The sequence below is a fragment of the Protopterus annectens genome, chromosome 5.part0 (assembly GCF_019279795.1).
Source record: "Protopterus annectens isolate FY-2018-M chromosome 5.part0, PAN1.0, whole genome shotgun sequence".
Taxonomy (NCBI): Eukaryota; Metazoa; Chordata; order Ceratodontiformes; family Protopteridae; genus Protopterus; species Protopterus annectens.
Genome location: NC_056735.1, coordinates 1246376097 through 1246397361, shown reverse-complemented (window position 1 = coordinate 1246397361; position 21265 = coordinate 1246376097). Strand labels below are relative to the sequence as shown.

Here is a 21265-nt window from a genome sequence, read left to right as displayed (position 1 = left end):
CCCTCCTTGCTCACATTCTATTTATTTGCTCATTTTTATTTTAATGTGCCTTGTGGTATTTGTTAAAGCAGCAGAGATTTCATATTAACTATTTACTGGCTGGAGCACTTCACAGCAATCACCAGCTAAATTTCAGAGTCTGAATCAGACAACCTTTTTTTAATTTTCCTTTTGCATCTTTATTTTTTAAGACTTTTGTAGCTAGCTTTAGGTAGAAACACATTTTCTGAAAGATATCAGAATAAAAGTGCTGTGAGAATGATGCTTAAGCAAAACTGAGTTGATCTATCTTGTGGGTGTACAGTGTCTTACAGAAATCCTGTTTAAATAAGAAAAGATCACATTCTGGGATATTCTTTATGAAAATGTGAAAACTAAGTACTTGCAATGTGAAATAGTAGTAGGCACATGTCATTGTAGGTTTTACATTCTGGTTTGCTTTTGCCTGTTTGTCAGGTAAAAGAACTGCAGGAAAAGGTGGCTGCTCTGGCCTTGAGGGATGTTGGAATGATGAGATCTGGGTTTTTCCACAAAGTATCGCATGTGGTAAAAAGTTCAAGAAGTCTAAAGCAAAAGAAGAAGCAACTCATGGGTAAGTTACTATGTTTTCTATGGTAAGACAGTGATAGTGCTTTAATACGAAACAAGTGCATTAAAACCAAGATAATTGAAACTTTATTATGTTGTTTCTCCCTAGAGCAATAGTGTCATCTTTCATGTGTGGATATTTTTTCTGGGTGCCTGCTCATGGCAGTGGTTCTAAGTAAGATCTCATATTTTTGTACACGCTAAAGGGTTTCTGCACTGCATTTCAAAGATTCATAGATTATTACTAGGCAAATGACCTGGGGGGGGGGTCTTTCTAAGCCTAGCCAAAAGAATAATGATGTTCTGTATCCAAATAGGACATGGAGGGCCAGGCATTTATAAGTTACCTCTGTGTATAAGAGACATGGGTACCAGGCCCAATGTAGATTTGAAGAGTGCATCAGGTCCTAGGCTTTCCAGTTGTTTTTTTTTACGTCTTACTCAGTCTGGGTCTTGTCTTAAAATAATGCGTTGAAAAGTTTCCACATTTGCTGCATAAGAATGCAGATTTTGTGAATTTACCTGCATTTGTTAGATCACATATCAGTACCCAGATATAAACAAAATTCTTGGAGCAGTTAGTTTGCTAAATGTTGCAGTGCTTTTCTGGTCAGTCAATAGCAGACATCAGCAGGAGAAGCTCTCTGACATCCTCTGCAGTGGAGTTACTTGGGCTTCTGCTCTGATGTCCTCATTTCTTTGTCTGTCCTAGAGTGCACATGTATCTTCTATCCTCCTCAGCTCCTCTGTATTCACTGCCCTGGTTTCAGTACTATACAGTTCTCGTCACACCACTGTTTTGTATACCATACTTTTCAAGTTCTTTGGCATTCTTCTGTCACACAGTACCCCCTGAAACACTTTACTTGTTGGCTGCAACCTCTCTGATTCTAGCTTTGACTTCCTCATTCAGACTTCTCTTTGCTTCAGCAACCCTTCCCAGAAACTTAGACGTTAACCTGTTCCACTATTTTACCTTCTATTCACTTTTCTTGTGATTCTTCTATAACCATTACAACTGTTTTATCTGTACTCACTTTCATCCCTCTTTTTGTATTCCATCCCCCTGTCATTTGCTCAAGTTCTTCTTCAAAGTCTGCCTGTAATGCCGCATTGTCTGCATACAGTGGCTTTGTTGATATGTCCCCTTCATCCTGTTTGTTGCGGTAGTCCATTAGCAGTATGAACAGCAGTGGGTTCTGAGCTGAACCCTGATGCAGATTCACTCCAGCTAGAAACCTCTCTCTGTGTCCAAACGTTGTTCCTACTTTATTTATTTACAGTTTGATTACCTGGGAAGTCCACTGGGCCGAATTGACCCATTTTCAGTGGAGGCCCAGGGAGAAAAGCTCCAAGATGCATTATACAATTTAGATACAACTGATAGTTAATATTAAAGATAATAATATGTAGAGTAGTTACTCATAAATGCATTCAGTATCATGCATAGTTAACAAATTCATTAAGCTTGAAGGTAGGGATCATGCAGTTTCATTTGAGGAAAACAGATGAGTTTGGTGTGGAAACAGTTTACATACAAACCTTTTAAGAAAATGTAAATACGCTTTACATACGCACATCAACAGTAGAATGCTATTTACAATATTTACAAGGTTAGGCTGTGTGAGGGTAGTTGTAGGAGTTGTTGAGAGCTTAGAGAGAAGCTAAAGAAATTGTTGAGAGCTTAGATATTCTCATAGGAAGATAACTATGAGAGTTATAGAGCTTGGGAACCAGAGAGAGAACCCCCTTTGATTAGGTTGGGTGAAGGCAGGTACATTTCCATTTAGTGGACAGGTGTTTGAATATTTGGGTTTTGAAGTTTTCTGAGTTTGGTATGCTTCTTAGTGTGATGGGAAGGGAATTCCATTTTTTGCCTAGTGAAAAAGATAGAAGTTGGCTAGCAGGACGTTTAGGTTTATGGATAGTAATTAAATTCAGATTTTCAGATCTGAGAGCTCTGTTGGGTGTATAAGGGAGAAGGATGTTAGAGCGGGACATTTTGTTGGATGAAATATTAGTCTATATACAGTAGTGAGTTGGAGATGGTCTAGGTAGTTTGGGAGTTCAAGCCAATTCAGGGGTTGTAGGGTTAGGCAGTGATGGGTGGTATTTTTTAGATTTAGAGGCAAATTTAGAGATTTTGTTGCAGCAGTTTTCTAGTTTAGAGGTGATTAGTGGAGGTTGGTTAGGAGAGGGGCTCCGTATAATAAGGAAGAAAGAAGATAAGTTGAGGCCAGAGTTTGCTTGGTAGAGTTGGAGAGAAAGCGACTATTCCTATATAGCATACCTAGCTTTTGGTGGGTTTTCTTAATATTTTGTTGAATATGAATATCAAACTTGAGGTGTTCATCTACAGTAATGCCAAGTAGTTTGGCAGAGGGGACCACTTCTATAGGTGAGTTGGTTTGACTATAGACTTTGAAGTTGTTTTTATCGTAGGGGAGGGTCTTTGTGGGAGGGAATATTAGACTCTCTGATTTATTTGCGTTGAGCAAGAGGTGGTTTTGGCACATCCAGTTTTCAGTTGTTGAGAAGGCAGTTTGGGTTTTAGTCAGCAATTCAGAGAGGTTTGAGGCAGAGCAGACTAAGGTTGAATTGTCTGCATATTGAATGATTTTAGCATCAGGAATAGTAGTGTGAAAATTATTGATGAAGATGTTAAAAAGCATAGGCCCAAGGATGGATCCCTGTGGTATGCCATTTGGGGTAGGCAGGAAGGAAGAGATGGAGTTCTTCCATTTGACTGCCTGTGATCTGTCTGTTAGGTAGCTGGAGAACCAGGAATAAAGCATTATTTGAGAGATTAAGGTTTGAGAGATGACAGAGGAGGTGCTTGTGGGAAGCAGTATCAAAGGCTTTAGACAGATCGAGTAAAACAGTAGAAACTGTGTCCTGAATCTCAGGCTTGATTGACAGATGTTCTGTGTTTCACTGTTGCAGTCATTAAAAAAAACACAAAGATATAAAGACAGAGACAAGCCACCGAGGTCCAAAACTGCCGATGACACTTCTAAGCCAGTCGCCAGTTTGCCGGTACTCAGTGAGGTGCTGTCGCTGCCCCTGATACCTGCTACTTCTGATTCGCAGGCCTGTACTGAGACCCATTCGGAGTCCGGTATGCCACAAGATGCTTCAACTATGGATCCCGTGGATGTCTCTACCTTGGATGGGTCCGGAGCCGCTGTGCAGGCACCGGCTTCTGAGGGTATTTTTAGGCCTACGGACTTGCATATTAAATTGACACCTCCTTCATTACTAAGGCCTAAATCTCGATCCATGTCTAAAAAACTGATGCTCAGGCCCCTGTGCCTAAAAAACAAATGATAAAAATAGCTCAAGATCTAATAACTCTAATCAGGGGTAGCCACCCCCCACCCCCTTCTAAGAGGCCTAGGACTGAGCTTGATTATGAATCTTCTGATCAGGATTCTATTTTTTGTGACTCTTCTGATGACCTGGATTTGTCCTTACCTACTTATGAGGATTCTGATGCAGCGGACTCTATTCCCTCTGCTTTCCCTCCTGAGGATTTTTCTTTTGGGAAAACCTTACATACTCTAAGGGAGCATTTTCACTGGGAAAGCCAGGAATTTTCTGATTCAAAAAAGAGGCTTAGGAATTTCCTTTTCCTACCTCAGCATAGGGCTTTGGCTATTCCTCCTGTATTAGACATTGTTGATGATGCTTTCTCAGAATCTAGTTTGGCCCGTGATTCCTGCTCCCAGTAAACCTGACATATACTACAGGGTCCCTGAGTCCCACAAGTTCCTTTTCAAAAATCCTATTGCAGATCCAGAGACTATTTCACAGGGGCCCAAGGGCATTAAGGCTTCTACTACTAAAAATCCTACCCCTTCTGATAGAGACTGCAGGGCACTGGATAGATGGGTTAAAAAGGTTAAAATATCAGCAACATGTTATTGGATTGCGTAAACAGAAAATGATGTTGATTCCTGACTGTGTGGAAAATAAAGACTTACAGGATTTAATGCATTCTGCTGAACAAGTTGGAAAACATAATTTGCAATGTAGTTTTGATTTTTTAGAGGCCTCTTGCAGGGCTGCTGTTACTGGGTCTGTGCTTAGAAGGCATGCTTGGCTTAAGGAGCAATCTTTGCCTGATCATGTGAAAGCTAAAGTGTTGGATGCTCCTTTAAATCAGGATAGTCTGTTTAGCAACAAGGCTGAAGAAGTTCTTAAAAAGATGGAAGATTAAGCCAAATCTATGCAAACTGTTAAAAGATTTTTTACAAGTTCAGCCTTCTAGATTTAGTAGTCACTGGCCCTCTAAGAATTGGTCCTTTCCAGCCCCTTCTAGGTCTTCTCAAGCCAAACCCAGACACAGCAAAAACCCCAGGTTTCAGTCCCAGGGGACTCACAGAACTAAGCAGTGGGGGGCCTCCACTTCCAAGTCTGGAAATGATACTACAACCCCCTATGATAAACTGTCTCAATGACTTCCTTTTAAAATTTCCAAGCACTTATCTTCTGACTGCCCCTATGGGGTGAAAGATTGCTAGCTGTACAGAATGTGCTGACAGCCTTCAAGGACTACATTCTTCCAGGACAACTAATGGAAAGGACGGACAACACCACGGTTATGTGGTACATAAACAAGCAGGGGGGGTGCACATTCTTACCCCCTCTGCAGACTAGCCATGGCATTGTGGAACACAGCCTTGAGCTACCAAGTGCACCTACAAGCTCAATTCCTTCCAGGAAAATTAAATACACTGTCAGACGGACTAAGCTACCCATTGGACAAATTTTGCACAAGGACTCCCCACAAACAAGCCTGGAAAGTAGATGCTCTGTCCTTCAGCTGGAAATACCTATCAGTCTATGCCTTCCCTCCGCTGCCTCTGCTCTTCAAAGTACTAAAAGTCAAACAGGACAAACCAAGGATGATTTTGATTGCTCCAGACTGGCTGTGCCAACACTGGTACCCCCTCCTGCGCAGTGTGTCATGGCTATCTCCATGGCACCTTCCTTAAGCTCCTTCCCTGCTGTCTCAGCAGGAGAACCAGATTCTACACCCTCAGCTTCCAACACTGAACATTGCAGCCTGGCTAATTATTTAAACTCTCCCTTACCATTTATCAGCAAACCTGTGATGGATGTCATCTTAGAGGCAAGGGGAGGCCTAGTACTAGAAAATCTTATGTTGAAAAATGGAAACGATTTTGTGCTTGGAACCAATCTCAAGGGATTAGCACAGCAGCACCCAATGTACCTCAGATTTTACAATACTTAACTGAGATGCTTCACAAGGGCCTGTCTTTTTCCTCCATTAAAATCCACGCCTCAGCCATTTCAGCTCATTATAACACAGAACCTCCCCTCTTCTCTCATCCACTGCTCAAGCAGTTCCTCAGAGGGGCCAAAAATTTGAGACCACCCAGGAGAGCTCCAACCCCAGCCTGGGACCTTAAATTTGTATTGGAGAAACTCACTCTACCTCCTTTCGAGCCAGCTGCTACTGCAGACTTAAAATTTCTTTCTTGGAAAACACCTTTCCTTTTAGCAATCACTTCAGCTAGAAGGGTATCTGAATTACAGGTCGTTATGGCAGTGGAGCCTTTCATCATCTTTCATACGGACAGGGTGACACTCAGAACCAATCCATCCTTCATGCCCAAGGTGGTATCCAGTGTGGCTCTTAATCAGTCCATTCATTTGCCAACCTTCTTTACCAATCCACAGAACAAAGGGCAACGGATTATGCATTCCTTGGATGTGCACAGACAACTTAGATTCTACTTGGACAAGACTAAACCTCAAAGAAAATCTGGTAGCATTTGCTGCAGGGGCAGAGGGGAAGGCTATTTCAAAACAAACCATTTGTAAATGGATAAGCCATTGCATTCATTTCTGCTGTAAGCACCATGGAAAACCTATCCCCCAGGGGATCAGATCTCACTCCACCAGGGCTGCATCTGCTTCTACAGCCTTTCTCAGAGGTGCTCCTACCAGGGACATCCTAGAAGCTGCTACCTGGAATTCTGTACATACTTTCACCAAGCATTATCATTTGACAATTTTCTCTAAATCCAGAGCTGGCTTTGTCACTGCATTCTTGCAGGGCCTTATAGCTGGCCTTAATGCTATCTAAATTCCTCCTCCCAACCATAGCTTTGGGAATCTACCCAAATGTAATGACTGCAACAGTGAAACACAAAGAACATAGTACAGTTGTGTACACTTACCATAAATGTAAATATTCGAGTGTATTCACTGTTGCAGTCCTGGTTACCCTCCCTCCTGCCCCCTAACTTCTTTTGGCTATACCTTTACTTTCCTTTACTATGCTTAAAAGCCTTTTTGCTGTATTTTCTTTTATGTCGGTGGTATACCTTTGTGTTTTTATGTTTAATTGCTTCCCATTAGGGGGGCACCTGACATCTGGGGCAAGAAAAACTGATGTAATGGCATCGGCTGCATGTTTTATACCCCTGATGACTTGACGTCATGGAAGAAGGGACAGCAATCGAAGCAGGACCCAAGACTTTGTTAATCAGGCCAACTGAGGGCTACCTGCGAGCAGATTTCCTAAATGTAATGACTGCAACAGTGAATACACTCAGACATCTACATTTATGGTAAGTGTACACAACTGTACTTTTCTAGGAAAGAGAGTAGAGCAGTTATTGTGGTATGGCCTGGACGGAAGCCATGCTGAGTAGGAGTGAGAAGTTTGTTTTGGGTCAGGAAAGGCATAAGTTGGAGGTGGATGTATTTTTCTAGGATTTTGGAGATTGGTGAGAGCAAAGCAATGGGGTGAAAGTTTGAGATGCTGGTATTTTTGCCTCCTTTATGAAGAGGAAGAATATAAGCTGAGCGCCAGAGTTTGGGGACGTATGATTCTTTTATGGATCTGTTAATAATGATGCTGATTGGGAGAGCAATGCCATCAGCAGCACATTTTAGGAAGGAATAGAGAATATTGTCGGGAGCGTTAGAGTAAGGTTTAAGTTTGGACAAAAGTTTTTTTATAAAGTTAGTGGAGGTGGGTTTGAGTTCAAACAGATGAGGTGAGTTAGAAGGGGGAGAGTGTAGAGCAGTTGGGTTATTATTGGGAAATGTCTTGGTGAGGGTAGTAATAGTCTGTAATACTTGTGTCATTTAGTGTTTGTGCATAGCCTGTACTTATTCTACCAGTGGTTTTGGGACTTCAAACAACCGTTCGACTGCCTACGTCATCTGTCTTTGGAATTGTCCTATGCTGTCTCTCCAAGTCTGGGAATGCATAGCTGGACTCCTTTCTTATCTCTAGTTTCTTCTCAACTGTCTTATTCACAGCAAACATCAGGTGATTTGTACTGTATCCTGATCTGAATCCAAACTGCTCAACTCCCATTTTTCTTTCTACTATATGTATTTATCAGTTACCCTTTCCAGAACTTTCATGCAGTGTGACAGGAGTTTATTTATTGTCATTTGTTTACCAGGAAATTGACTGAGTAGTGTCCTTTTTCAACAGAGACTCTGGGAGAAAAACTCTATTGTACGTGCATCATGGATGTCATCTCTATTACGTCATTTACATAAACTTTCACTCATGAGCAGCAGTGCCATTATTCAGACATCACTGACATAGTGATATTAGTTACAAACAGTTTTGATCCAAAATAACAGTTAAATGGGTTGTGTATGAATTTTTTTTTTTTGAAAGGCAGGGAGGTATATGCAGTGCAAGTAGCATCAATATGGGTAGGTTTTATGTAAGAATATTTGTTGCTGAAAATCTAGGACATAGGAAGATAAGATAGAGTTAGAGCAGCCCAAAGAAAGGAGGAAGGGGAGGAAAAAAGGTGAGATGGTAACAGAGGGTATAGTTACGATAAAAGTATATTTCTGTTTTGTGCAGCAGAGAGTTAGTTATAGCACTAATTAATATAGCTATATTAGTACCAGTTTAACCAGTAGTGATGCAGGTGCAGAACCATTCATCAGTTGTTGTTTCAGTTAGCATTTAAAATCTTTCAGGTTGCAGACTATTCTTAAGTAGAGTGGTGTGGTATTCCAGTGCAATGTGAATATAGTGTCCTGCATTGTTGTTGGGTTTAGCTATGCAGAGTAATTATTTGTCAGTGGTGCATAGATGTCTCTTAGTATAAGTTTGAATGAAGTTTAAAGGCTGTTAATTGTGAGTATAGTAGAGAATTTAGTTCAACTCAGTTTAGTTGTTTTAGAGAGAAGCAGTGATGTGATCTATAATGTTGATCAGTTGCAAAATTGTCTTCTTTATTGTAACATTGTTCTAGTTTGGCTGATAGAATGGAATTGAAATTGGTTTGGTTAGGAGCAGAATACAATAGTAATACAACGAGGAGTATAAAAAAGTGTCACTTTGTTTTGTCTAACAGTGTCAGTAAGGTCGTGATTTACTCTAATAAGGCAGACGAGCTTTTGGTGTGGCTTCTTCACGGCTGAAAGCAGAGATCAGATTTCAGGTGCCAGTCTGTAATAAAACCTAGTATGTTGGTGTGGAACACACGTACTAAATTGGTCTTGTTGAATGACAATGTAGTAAAGGTAGTTTCTTGGGAGGAGGAAAGGGAGAGTTGGTGGTGAGCAGTAGTAATTTCATTTTTTGATTCAGGGGTGCTGTCTAGCCAAGCTTCTGTGGAAGAAAAAGATTTCTGTGGGAGTGTTTGGGGCATAGGTGGTGTCTTAGCAATATATATTGGAGTGTACTTGTTGGTGTATTGTACCATGGTAGCTTCTTTGGCTGTTGTGTTTAGGTCCTTGATGATTTAAACAATAATGGTCCTAGGATGGAGTCTTGTGGGTCTCTGATGGATATAAGAAGGAAAGAAGAAAAATCATCTTGCCGTTTCACTGCTTGGGCTCTATTAATAAGGTAACTTAAACATTTAAGTGAGAAGGGTGATAACCCTGATGGAGAATTTGATGATTGGTGGTTTTGAATGCCTTGTATAGGTTAGAAGACCTGAATTTCAAATGTGATTTATTATATCTGTGAACGTTAGAAGGATAGTGGTTTTACTGAGATTGGGTCTGAAACCGTACTGTGAGGGAGAGAGGAGGTTATGAGAATAAATATATCCTTCCAACATTTTAGATAAGGCTGTGAGAGAATAGCGACTGGTCTATAGTTTGTGAGCTTGGTTGATGAGCCACGTTTATGGAAGGTATTATGTAGGATTTTTTTCCATAAGGTTTGGACCTATTTTTCTTGGATAGAGTGGTTTCTTAGAGTTCAGATGGGATATGCAAGGCTATCTGTGGCAAGTTTGAGATATTCTGATCCTAACTGGTCAGGGGCAGTGGTGGTTGTCTTAAGGGAGCATTTTTTTTTAATTGTTGATGTTGACATAGGAGTTAATGTGAAGGTCTGCTGTGGCTTCAGTGATTGGGGTGGGATGGCTGGATTTGTAGTAGATTTGTTTTGCAGGAGGGAGGTTAGTCAATTTATAAAATGTGAGTTAAACTGTGAAGTAATGCTTTGGGAGTTATTGTTTGGGGCTTGGCTTGGTTGATTTTACAGGACTGAGCAATGTATTTATGGATTTTAAAAAGTTTTTTGGATTGTTTGATGAATTTTGGGTGTTGCTAAAATAAGCTTTTTTTGTCCTGGTTATGCATTGTTTGCTGTGGTTCCTTAACTGTCTATATTATTTATATTATTGCAGGGATGTTTGAGACTTGCTTTGTAGTCATGACTTTCAGATTATCTCTATGTTGCATGATTTCGCTTTTTTTCTGTTTTGCTTTTCTTTAATTAAACAAGGGTCTGGTTTGTTTTTAACTCTCTTGGTTCTTAATGGTGCTTGCTTTGCCGGGACATTGTATGAAATATGTCTACTGCCTTTCATCAAGGGAAAGTTTTTTAAGTGGAGTCCCTTTAATCTGGAGCAGGCTGGAAGTAAAAGTTTCTTTATTGATGTTACTGTGGTTTCTGACTACATTATAGTGATGAACCATTGTGGGGCTGATTGGGGTGTCTGATTATGCAGCTTAGCTGGTGGTCACATAGGCTTTCTGTTAGTGTGCCACTTGTAGCAACACTGTTTGGGATGGATGTTAGAGATTTGTCTGGAATGGGTTCTTTAGACATGGCCTTGAGAGAAGCTGTATAGCTGAATTAAATTTGTTGAGTTTTCTAGGGCTGTCTTTTTAACATCTCTTACCAAGATAATTTCCAGTCTTATGTTGGCCAAGTTCCAGGAGAGGATCTGTTTTAGGATGAGAATATTACCGGGGGTGGTATGTCAGTAATGACACAGGAAATCTCCAGACACTGGACCCACACAGTTTGGTTTCATCAAGGACAGGTCATGCCTAGTGAACCTAGTAGACCTATTTGAGAAGGCCACCAAAGCAATGGATAAGGGCAGAATGTTTTACACTGCCTACCTTGACATGACCAAGGCATTTGACACAATACCCCTTTCTGACATTGTTGACAAACTCAGAGGTTAGGTACAAACCTGTATGCCACCTGGTGGATAGACTGCTAGCTCATAGACATGATCCAGGAAGTTAGAACTGGGGAGTCCACCTCTACAAAGAGGCTGGTCATAAGCAGAGACTCTCAGGGATCTGTCCTGAGACTGTTTCTTTTTGTCATTTATCTCTCTGAAGTCAACGTCAATGTCACTGGCCTCTGGCTGGCTAAATTTGCAGATGATTCCAAATTAGGAGTTGTCATTGTATCCCCCACTGACACGAATGTTCTCCAGGAAGGGCTGACACAAACAAACTGGTATCAGAACCATGGACTAAAAGTAAATGCAAGGAAAGCCATGATAGTATCCTTCGGAAAGTCATCCACCCCTGGTAACTATCACATTGACAACACACCTAAGAGTTGGTTCAGTAGTCAGGGACTTGAGGATACACACAGACAGTAATCTAGCCTTTAACCATCACATGTCTCATAGTGAGAAAATTCTTTGTTGTGCAACTTATTAAAAGTATGGCAAGTGGGCCCAATTAAATCATTATTCCATTTTATATGGTATTCATCAGACCTAACACTGAGTACAATGCTTCCATTGGTATGTATCTAACCAGGCGTATCCAACAACTGGAATGTCCACAGAGGTTCCTCACTAAAAGAATACAGGGCATATGTATCATGTCCTATGCAGTTTACCTCAAGGTCCTATCTGTGTATTCTGTCTCTTACAGGCTGCTGAGAGGAGATCTGTGTCTGGCATGCAAGGCATTGTCAGACCCCATTCTGATGGACCTCCTGCATATCGGCAAAATAAACAGCACCAGAATTACCCATTCGAAAGACTTAAACCGTGCATGTGATGGGTGAGGGCACAATGGTTTACACTGCCTACCAGAGACAAGTCTCTGGAACAGGCTCCCCATCCACGTGAAGCAGAGTTCCTCCCTAACCCAATTCAAGTGTAACTTGGACAATTGGATGGAGAACAAAGAATTCATCTGTGGTTTTTGGTACCTATGTCTCTAATGGATGCAGACAGCCTGTAAATGGTTCATCTCCCAGGCCCCTGCTTACAGATGTTTCATCTACCAAGCCCTTGCTTACACTTATCAAGGGTACCAGAACTTGTCAAAAATTTGGGATGCATGGCTAGGCTTAAAAAGGCCTTTTGATCTTTAGCCTAGTAAACCCCTGTGAACCTATGTGTAGACTTGTGATGGCTACGCATTTGTAAGTATTCATTTTGAGGAGTTCAATATTGTTGAAACTGGGTAGAATATTATGATAAGTGGAGAGTTTTAAAACATGTCTGTAGAAAATAGCAACTCCACCTGCTTTTTTATTAGCTGTGTCTTGTCTGAGTATATTATAACCTGATGGGAGTATTTATGCACCTTTGATAATTGGCTTTAACCAGGTTTATATGGCTTTGAAGATATACAGCGTTACTGCCGAAGGTTATGAATGTCCCCTTTGTTCCTGTACACTGGCACTAGAGTGCTTATTCTCCAGTCATCTGTTGTATGCCTTTCTCTCCTTACTGTTACGAATACTCCCTGGAACTATTTCCCCTTGAGCTCACCCATCATCTTGACCATATCTGCCGTGACTTTGTCTGAACCTGGTACTTTCCTTAACTTAATTTTCCTTAGTGCTGTTCTTAGTTCATCCAGGGTGGGCTCCTCCTCTTTCATCATAGGCTATGTATGGAGAGTCGTACATCTTCTGTAGGGTTTTCTTCATTCATATTGCTTACATCTGCCTTTGATGTCCAATGGGCTTGTGTGCAGGTTGTTGCTGGCATTCCTTATGAAGGGTGTCTGATGACTGCACTGCAAAAACTCAGCTCTCAAAAGCAAGTAAAAAATAGAAAAGGATGTAAATACTACTTAAAATAAGCAAAAGTATCTGCCAACAGAAAAATAAAATTTCACTTGCCAATAATAATTTAAAACAAGTAAATATTTCTAGCATCCAGACCCCCATAGGCATCCTAAAACTAGTGCATTCAGACTTATTCTTTACACTGACCAAAACAAGGAAGAAAAAAAAGATTATGACCACAAAAATTATTCATTGTAATTGATGCTGAAGTAATATATAAATTATCAAAAATTCACAAATTTCTTACCTCAGTGATGTGAAGCATAGCCTCACTTGCATGTAACTTGAACATGTCTGGTAAAGCCTTCATCAAGGCAATTGAGTCCTTCACTGATAAGCAAAATCAGACATCTGATTTACAGTGGCAAGTTGTTTTCAAAACCACAGGGTAGTTCAGATTTTTTGTATACACTTAGGTTGTGATATCATGATACAGGAAATTTTACATTTTTTTTTTACTCAACAGATTTTTATTTTTTTTTTTATGTTTATGAGTAAATTATGATACAGTCACTATTAATTACAGATCAAGTTAACAGAAGTAGTTGTTAATCATAACAATATGTACAATATTTACAAATGGTCCAATGAAAGGAAACAGAGAGAAAAAAAAAAACACATATGACATTTATAATTTTATATTCCTTTAAGTTCACATTATTCCATGCCCCTTTTAAATTCATGAAGAGAAAGTTGTGTCTTTTTGTAGTGTGTCTATAAGTATCAAGACTCTATTCCAAGGGTTGTTAATCCAACGTCTGGGAAACATTCTTTCTTCTTTAACTTTTATTTCTTTTAGTGCATATTCCCTTAAAAGAGAAATGAAGTCTTCATAACTCGGAGAGATTGTGGATTTCCATCTTCTTGTTATACATTTTCTGGCCACAGCCAGAATAGTCCATAAAAGAAGTTGATCTCTTTTATTAACAGTTATTAAGGCATCAACATTCAAAAAAATTAATGATTTTGTTAAAACAAATGTATCATTATAAATGGCTTAAAGAAATTTATTAATGTCATCCCTGAACTTTTTAATACAATCGTAAAATATATGTAACCAATCTGCTTCACAATTTAGAGTACATCTCCAACAAGTAGCTTTCTGATTAGGATTAAATTTAGCAATTTTGTTTTGGGGTATAAAAAGCTCTATGCAAAAATTTCCATGTGAAGATTTTCCATATCTGGAAATTAGAGGTTAATTTAACTGATTGCAGAAGATCATTTTTACTTTCAGGAGATAGGCTCGTAGTCAGATCTTTTGTTATAGTATTCCATGTGTTTTGAGTTATTTTGGTTTTATACACTATTAATATTTTATATATTTTAGATATTGACTTGTTATGCTTGTCATAAATTATTTCTTGTATATAATTTATGAGTTTTGGCTTAGATTTAAAACTTGAATTATTAATAACCTCCCACAAACTTTTTGCGTGATGCAATACTTTTTGGAGATCTTCTCTATCTTTATAAAGTATTTTAAATTCATCTATTACTTGTTGGATGTTTAATGTGCTAGAATTGTTTAAGCATTGGAACCAACAAATAAAATTATTAGTTTCCCATTTAATACATTTTTTTCTTGAATTTTTTCTTTAAAATTCTTTGTTGTATTAAAAGGTATCAAAAGTTCAAACCATAGTTTTATATCAGAATTTGTTTTTAAGAAATTTCTAAATAGATTATATATGTTATTTAAGTATGATAAATTGGTAGGTTTTGTTGTATTGTTTTGTAGATTGTTACTTAAGTGCCAAAATATGTTGTTATGATTCTTCAAGTCTATATTTTTTAATGTTTTATTTTCATTTAAGAAAAAAGTTATATGTAAAATTTTCCACCTAGACGAGTAGTTTGGGTTTATCCATTGTAGTACAAGTTTAAAGATGGAAGCTTTAATGTATGTCTCTATATCTGGAAATTTAATTCCTCCCAAGTCCCATGGTCTAATATGGTGTGTGAAAGCAATTCTATTTTTTTTGGGATACCATAGAAAGCCCATCAAGAGTTTCTGAATTTTTTTTATAATTTTTTGTTTGGTAAGATAGGAATTGCTAATGCTATATAGTTTATTTGGGGTAATAATATCATTTTTATTATCTGTAATCTATCTTCAAATTTTAACGTTAATTTATTCCAGGTATCAATTTGTTTTTGAATTAAGTTTTGAATTTTATTATAATTTAAAGTTATAGTAGTATTTATGTTGTCAGCTATAAGAATTCCTAGGTATTCGAGGGATGAAACTCTTTCTCCAATAATTTGATACTCACTCAGATGATAAACATCATCTCTATTCAAGAGTATATGTTTTGATTTTGCTTTGTTGAAATAAAGACCTGAAATAGAGGAAAACTCTTTTATTTTTTCCTCTAATGCTTGTATGGTCTCTTCTTTTGGTTTTAAAGTCAACAAGATGTCATCAGCAAATAACATGATTTTGGAATTATATTGATTATAAAAATTAATTCCTTCTATTTTTAGTTCACTTCGTATTGTAAAAGCAAATAGTTCTATCACTAAGGCAAATAGTATGGGAGACATAGGACAGCCTTGCTTAGAGCCTTTAGTTATTTTAAAAGCCTCTGAAGTAAATGGACCAAACTTTACATAAGCTAGATTATCTTTATATATGTTCTTTATTAAATTTATAAAGTTTGATGGAAAATCAAACAATACCAGAATTTTAAATAAGTAATCCCAATTTACTGAATCAGATGCTTTCTCTATATCAAGTGTAATTATAAGGGCTTCTAAGTTATCTCTATTCAAAGCTTCAATAATAGTTAATATTCTCTGAATGTTATCATACATGTGTCTACCAAATATAAAGCCTGTTTGGTCTTCATTTATAACGCGAGTCAAGGATTTTTTTAATTTTTTAATTCTATTCACTAAGATAGACATAAAAAATTTATAATCATTGTTAAGCAGAAAGATTGGTCTATATGAGCTACACTGGGATAAGTCTTTTTTATCTTTTTTATAGGAGTAACTAGTGAGTATTTCCAGGATGGTGGGATTATATTTTGTGTTTGAATTTCATTTAGCATATTATGGAACAAAGAAATTGCTGCATTTGGGAGAATTTTATTTAATTCCATTATGATTCCATCCATTCCTGGTGATTTGTTATTCTTACTTACTTTGATTATATCTCTTATTTCCTTTATGGAAATATGTTTATCCAGGTCTATTTTTAGTTGTGCAGGTAATGTATTTAATATAGGACAGTTAAATTCCAGCTCAAAAGAAGTAGTATTGCTAGCCTTATTTCCATAATGATGAGCATAATAATACTTAAAGGCTTCAAGAATATCATTTACTTCAGATACCTTCTTTTTCCCTTTCCCTTCATATATTGTATTTATGATATTATTTTCAGAATTCTGCCTCTTAATTCTCATAGCTAAATTATGGAGGTGTTTTGGGGATGTTGATATTGAGGCAAATTTTAGTTTTTCCAAAGCTAGATGTTAAGTTGTCTATCTCGCCTTCATTCTTGCTGGATGGGTTCGGAGCCGACCTCGGCTCCGACTCGGCCACTCTAAAAGCTCGAGAGTTGGTTCCACCGGCTCGAGGCTCCCCTTATATCCCACAATGCTAGGCGTGAGTTACCTCAGATCTCGTTTGCCGCTACAGCGATCGAGGTGTTTGGTTTCTACCGGCTTCTTGGTGAGTTATTGTAGAGTAAAATTTAGTCTACTTAAACCCCTTTAGTTTAATTCTTAATAGTTGTTTCCCTTAGTTTAGTGGAATTTGTCACCTTTCTCTTCTATTATCCCCCTTTTCCACAAGAACTTATAAGTTCTTCCCTCGGGCCTTTGGGCCTTTTCCATCCCCTAGTGGTGTATGTGTGATTTTCTCAGGAATTTAAAACTTTGATAGTGAGTTTTATTTTTTGAGTTTAAACTTGTATAGGGTGTAATCAGTGTGTTTGACTGTGTGTGTGTGGTTACACTTCCTTCTATAATGTCTAAAGACTCAAAGGTCTCAGGCTTCAAGAAGTGTGACTCGTGCTGTCAGAAAATGTCTCTGACAGATGGTCACACTTCTTGTGTCTACTGCCTGGGACCTTTACACCTGCAGGACTCTTGCGCTGTATGCCACGGCTTCAGCCCCAGAGTCCTGCAGGAAAGAAAAAACAAACTTATTTTGAGAGGTTTACTTAAGCCTGAGGGTTCCCTTACTGTTCCTTTGGGAAAACCCTCCAAGGCTTCTAGGTCCTCTGCTCCAGCTTCTGAGCCGAGGCCTAAGGCTTCGAAACCTCTGTCTACATCGGCTCCGGCTGGAGCCGATGAGTCTCAGACTGCAGTTTCTGTGGGTTCCTCGGCTCCGGCTGGAGCCGAGATATTGGAAATTCCTGTGTCGGTTCCGACCAGACCTTCGGAACCGACATCTAGAAAGAGGTCCAGGTCACCGTCCCTTGGCTCCGTTCATTCGGCTCCAGCATCTCCCTTGCTGTCTGAACGGAGCCATAGATCTCACTCCTCTAGGTCATCGAGGCTTTTGGACCATGACCTTCAGAGGGTAGTGAGTCGACTTCTTAAGTCCGAGGCACTGGCCCAAATGCTTCAGAGCCCGACTCATCAGTCGATGCCTGACCCTGTCCCTCATTATGTTCCTTATGTTATGTTCATTATGTACCAATCAAAAAAATCCCTTCCAGATGTTCCACCCGCTCAAAGGGATCTTGCAGCTTTGGAAATTTCAAAGCTGCTTGCAAAAAGAGCAATTCAGCCAGTTCCAGCAGACCAGCAAGGATCCGGAATCTACTCCAGGTTCTTTTTAGTTCCAAAGAAAACAGGGGACTGGAGACCAATTTTGGATCTCAGTATCTTGAACAAGTCAGTCAAGAAAACAAGATTTCGGATGGTCACGCTGCAGTCCATCCTTCCCCTATTGGGAAAGGGAAACTGGATGTGCTCTATAGACCTTCAGGATGCGTACTATCACATAAAAATGAACAGATGCTCCAGAAGATTCCTCCGCTTCAGGCTGGGAACCAGTCATTTTCAATTCAGGGCCCTGCCCTTTGGTCTCACCACTGCCCCGGTGTTTACCAAATGCATGGCAGTGGTAGCTTCTCACCTGAGACGTCAAGGATTCCAGGTGTTTCCATATTTGGACGACTGGCTCCTCACAGCTCCCACCAAGCATCTTCTTCTGTTGGCCAGGGACTACACCTTTCGCATTTGTCAAAATTTAGGCATTTCAATAAATTGCGAAAAGTCTGTTTTGTCGCCTTGTCGTACTATTACCTTCATAGGCGCAAATCTAGACACAGTCAACATGTCTGCCAGACTAACAGATCAGAGAATAACAGACATACACAAACTGGTCTCGCTCCTCTTCAGCAGCAACAGAATCAAAGCCAGGTTAGTTCTGAAAGTGTTTGGGATTATGGCGGCTGCCATACCTCTGCTTCCATTAGCCAGATTCCACATGAGAATCCTTCAATGGATGCTCTTCACACAATGGTCATACCAGCAACTTCCGATGTCCCAAACCATCATGATTACGCAAACATGCAGAAATCATCTTCTGTGGTGGATGTCTTCCCTCAGCTCTTATTGGGAAGACCCTTTGTCCCTTCCTCCGGTTGCTACTCTGACAACGGACGCCTCCCTGATCGGGTGGGGGCATTATCAGGGCAGAACTGTCCAGGGCACATGGCAACCAGACGAATGCCACTTGCACATAAATGTTCTAGAGATGAGAGCAGTGCTTTTAGCTTTGCAAGCCCTTCAAGACTCTCTTCCCTTGGGAACGATAGCAATCCAGACGGACAATATGTCTGTAGTGTGGTATATCAACAAACAAGGCGGAACCAGGTCCTACCCCCTGTGTCGAGAAGCACTCAGACTGTGGCAATGGGCGATTTCTTCTCAGCGGTTTCTGATAGCAACGCACATCCCCGGGAATTCCAATCAAATCGCGGACAAATTGAGCAGAGCTATCCTCATGCCTCACGAGTGGTCTCTGAAAGATTCTGTTGTGAGAGAAATTTTTCTCAAGTGGGGTCAGCCTTGCTGTGACCTTTTTGCTACTCCCCAAAACAGCAAGTGCAGAGATTATTTCACCCTATTCCCTTTACCAGGCCAGCCCAGCAGAGACGCTCTAGTCCAAGTTTGGCCCCGGGGACTTCTGTATGCATTTCCTCCCTTCCCACTAATCTCTCAAGTGATACAGAAAGCTATCGCTCAGAAGGCCTCGTTGATCCTCATTGCTCCTTACTGGCCTCGACAGGTTTGGTTCCCCTTTCTACATCATTTTCTGTTGGAGCGACCTTGGCATCTGGACCTAGTTCCAGATCTTTTGATCCATCAGTCGGGTCAGTTTCATCGCTCCTTTCCCTCTCTGAACCTCACTGCTTGGTTCCTCCAATTCCAACCTTAGCCAGGCTTCCTCAAATATCTCACTCTGTCCGAGATATTTTGATAGCTTCCCATAAATCTTCCACTCGAAAGATTTATTTGAGTAAGTGGAAACGTTTCGCCTATTGGGCTCAAGGAAGGGACATAGATCCTTTCACTGCTTCCATCCAAATGGTCCTTGATTTTCTAGCTGAACTCTTCCATGCAGGTTCATCTCCTTCTACTCTTAAAGTTCAATTGGCAGCTATTTCTAACTTCCATGTGGACATTTCAGAGTCTGCCATCATGTCCCACAAGCTTTGCAAAGCCTTTTTGAAGGGAGTTTTTCTACTCAGACCTCCTATAAGAAATCCTCCTCCTCCTTGGGACCTAAATCTAGTTCTTAGTTCTTTGATTCTTTCCCCTTTCGAACCTGCAGCCTCCTGTTCTTTAAAATTGCTATCATGGAAGACACTCTTTCTGGTAGCTATTACTTCAGCTAGAAGAGTTTCAGAACTTCATGCACTCAGCTGTCGACCTCCTTATCTGTTGTTCCATAAGGACAGGGTATCTTCTGAACCAACCCGTCTTTTTACCTAAGATAGCCTCGGCGTCTAACCTAAATCAAAGCATTGACCTCCTGTGTTTTTCCAGAATATTCTAACAGGTCTGAACAAAAATTGCATTGGCTAGATGTTCATCGCCAGTTAAGGTACTATTTGGATAGAACCAAACAATTCAGAAAATCTGACCAGCTGTTTGTCTCTTATGCAGAAGGCAGAAAGGGACTTTCAGTTTCAAAGGTATCATTATCTAGATGGCTAACATCTCTGGTTTCCCTTGTTTATGAAATTAGACACCAAAAGCTGCCTAACAAACCTAAAGCCCATTCTACCAGAGCTTTGGCTACTTCTATAGCCTTCCAAGACAGACTGCCTATTGACACCATTTGTGCAGCGGCTACTTGGGCTACTCCTCACACTTTCATTTCTCATTATAAGTTGGATTTAGCTTCTAGGCATAGAGCTAACTTTGGTTCCACTGTTCTCAAGAGTCTGTTCCGTTAGGCCACCCAGGACAAGGTGCTAGGGACGCGGTCCCATCCAGCAAGAATGAAGGCGAGATAGACAACTTAACATATAGAAGTTATGTTCTTACCATAACGTTCCATGTTAGTTGTCTTCTTCTCGCCTTCTTCTTGCGTCCCACCCTCCTTCCCCCTGGCCTGGACAGACCTAGAGGAGTTTTGATTGTGACCTCTCTTTCTACCACCTCTTTACTTTTAGGTATATGCTCTGCTGTGCATATTTCCTAGATCGGGATGTAGGTCACCCTTTTCTTCACCCTTGTTTATAGAGGTGGATTTTGTTTCTAGTTATTCTGCTACTATTATAAGCTGGGCCTAGCTTACAAACGAGATCTGAGGTAACTCACGCCTAGCATTGTTGGATATAAGGGGAGCCTCGAGCCGGTGGAACCAACTCTCGAGCTTTTAGAGTGGCCGAGTCGGAGCCGAGGTCGGCTCCGAACCCATCCAGCAAGAAGAAGGCGAGAAGAAGACAACTAACATGGAACGTTATGGTAAGAACATAACTTCTATATTTGTCTTATGGGTAAGAATTTCATTATATTTCTTGTTTAAATCTTTAACTTCTTCTCCTTTTTTTTCTGATCTTCTGATGCATCATAATGGCTTATATTTAATTCTATTATTCGTTTTTGAATATTATGTAGTTCAGATTCCCATTCTTTTGTTTTATTTTTAAACCATGTAACAATTTTGCCATGTAAAAAGACCTTTAATGTGTCCCATGTTATTGTATTGTTTGTATCTTTAATCAGGTTTGTTTCTAAAAAATATTTAATTTCTGTATCTTGCCAAGGTTTAAATTCCTTTAATTTAAAAATGTAGGCTGGTATTCTTGTTACTAGATTTAACCTTTTAAAATCTATTTGTACTTTAATGATTAAGGCGTTATGATCTGAAAGAGGACATGGAATAATA

The 21265-nt window shown here is 39.7% G+C and overlaps 1 protein-coding gene across 4 annotated transcripts in view; it reads left to right on the top strand.

The window, feature by feature from the left end:
- The window catches only part of BBX (BBX high mobility group box domain containing), a 2705004-nt gene that overhangs the window by 1926272 nt on the left and 757467 nt on the right, over window positions 1-21265 (top strand). For all 4 annotated transcript variants that reach the window (XM_044071093.1, XM_044071095.1, XM_044071094.1 and 1 more), the window contains one exon: window positions 457-592. In XM_044071093.1, coding sequence (XP_043927028.1) covers window positions 457-592 — 136 coding nt within the window. The remainder of the gene's footprint in view (window positions 1-456; window positions 593-21265) is intronic.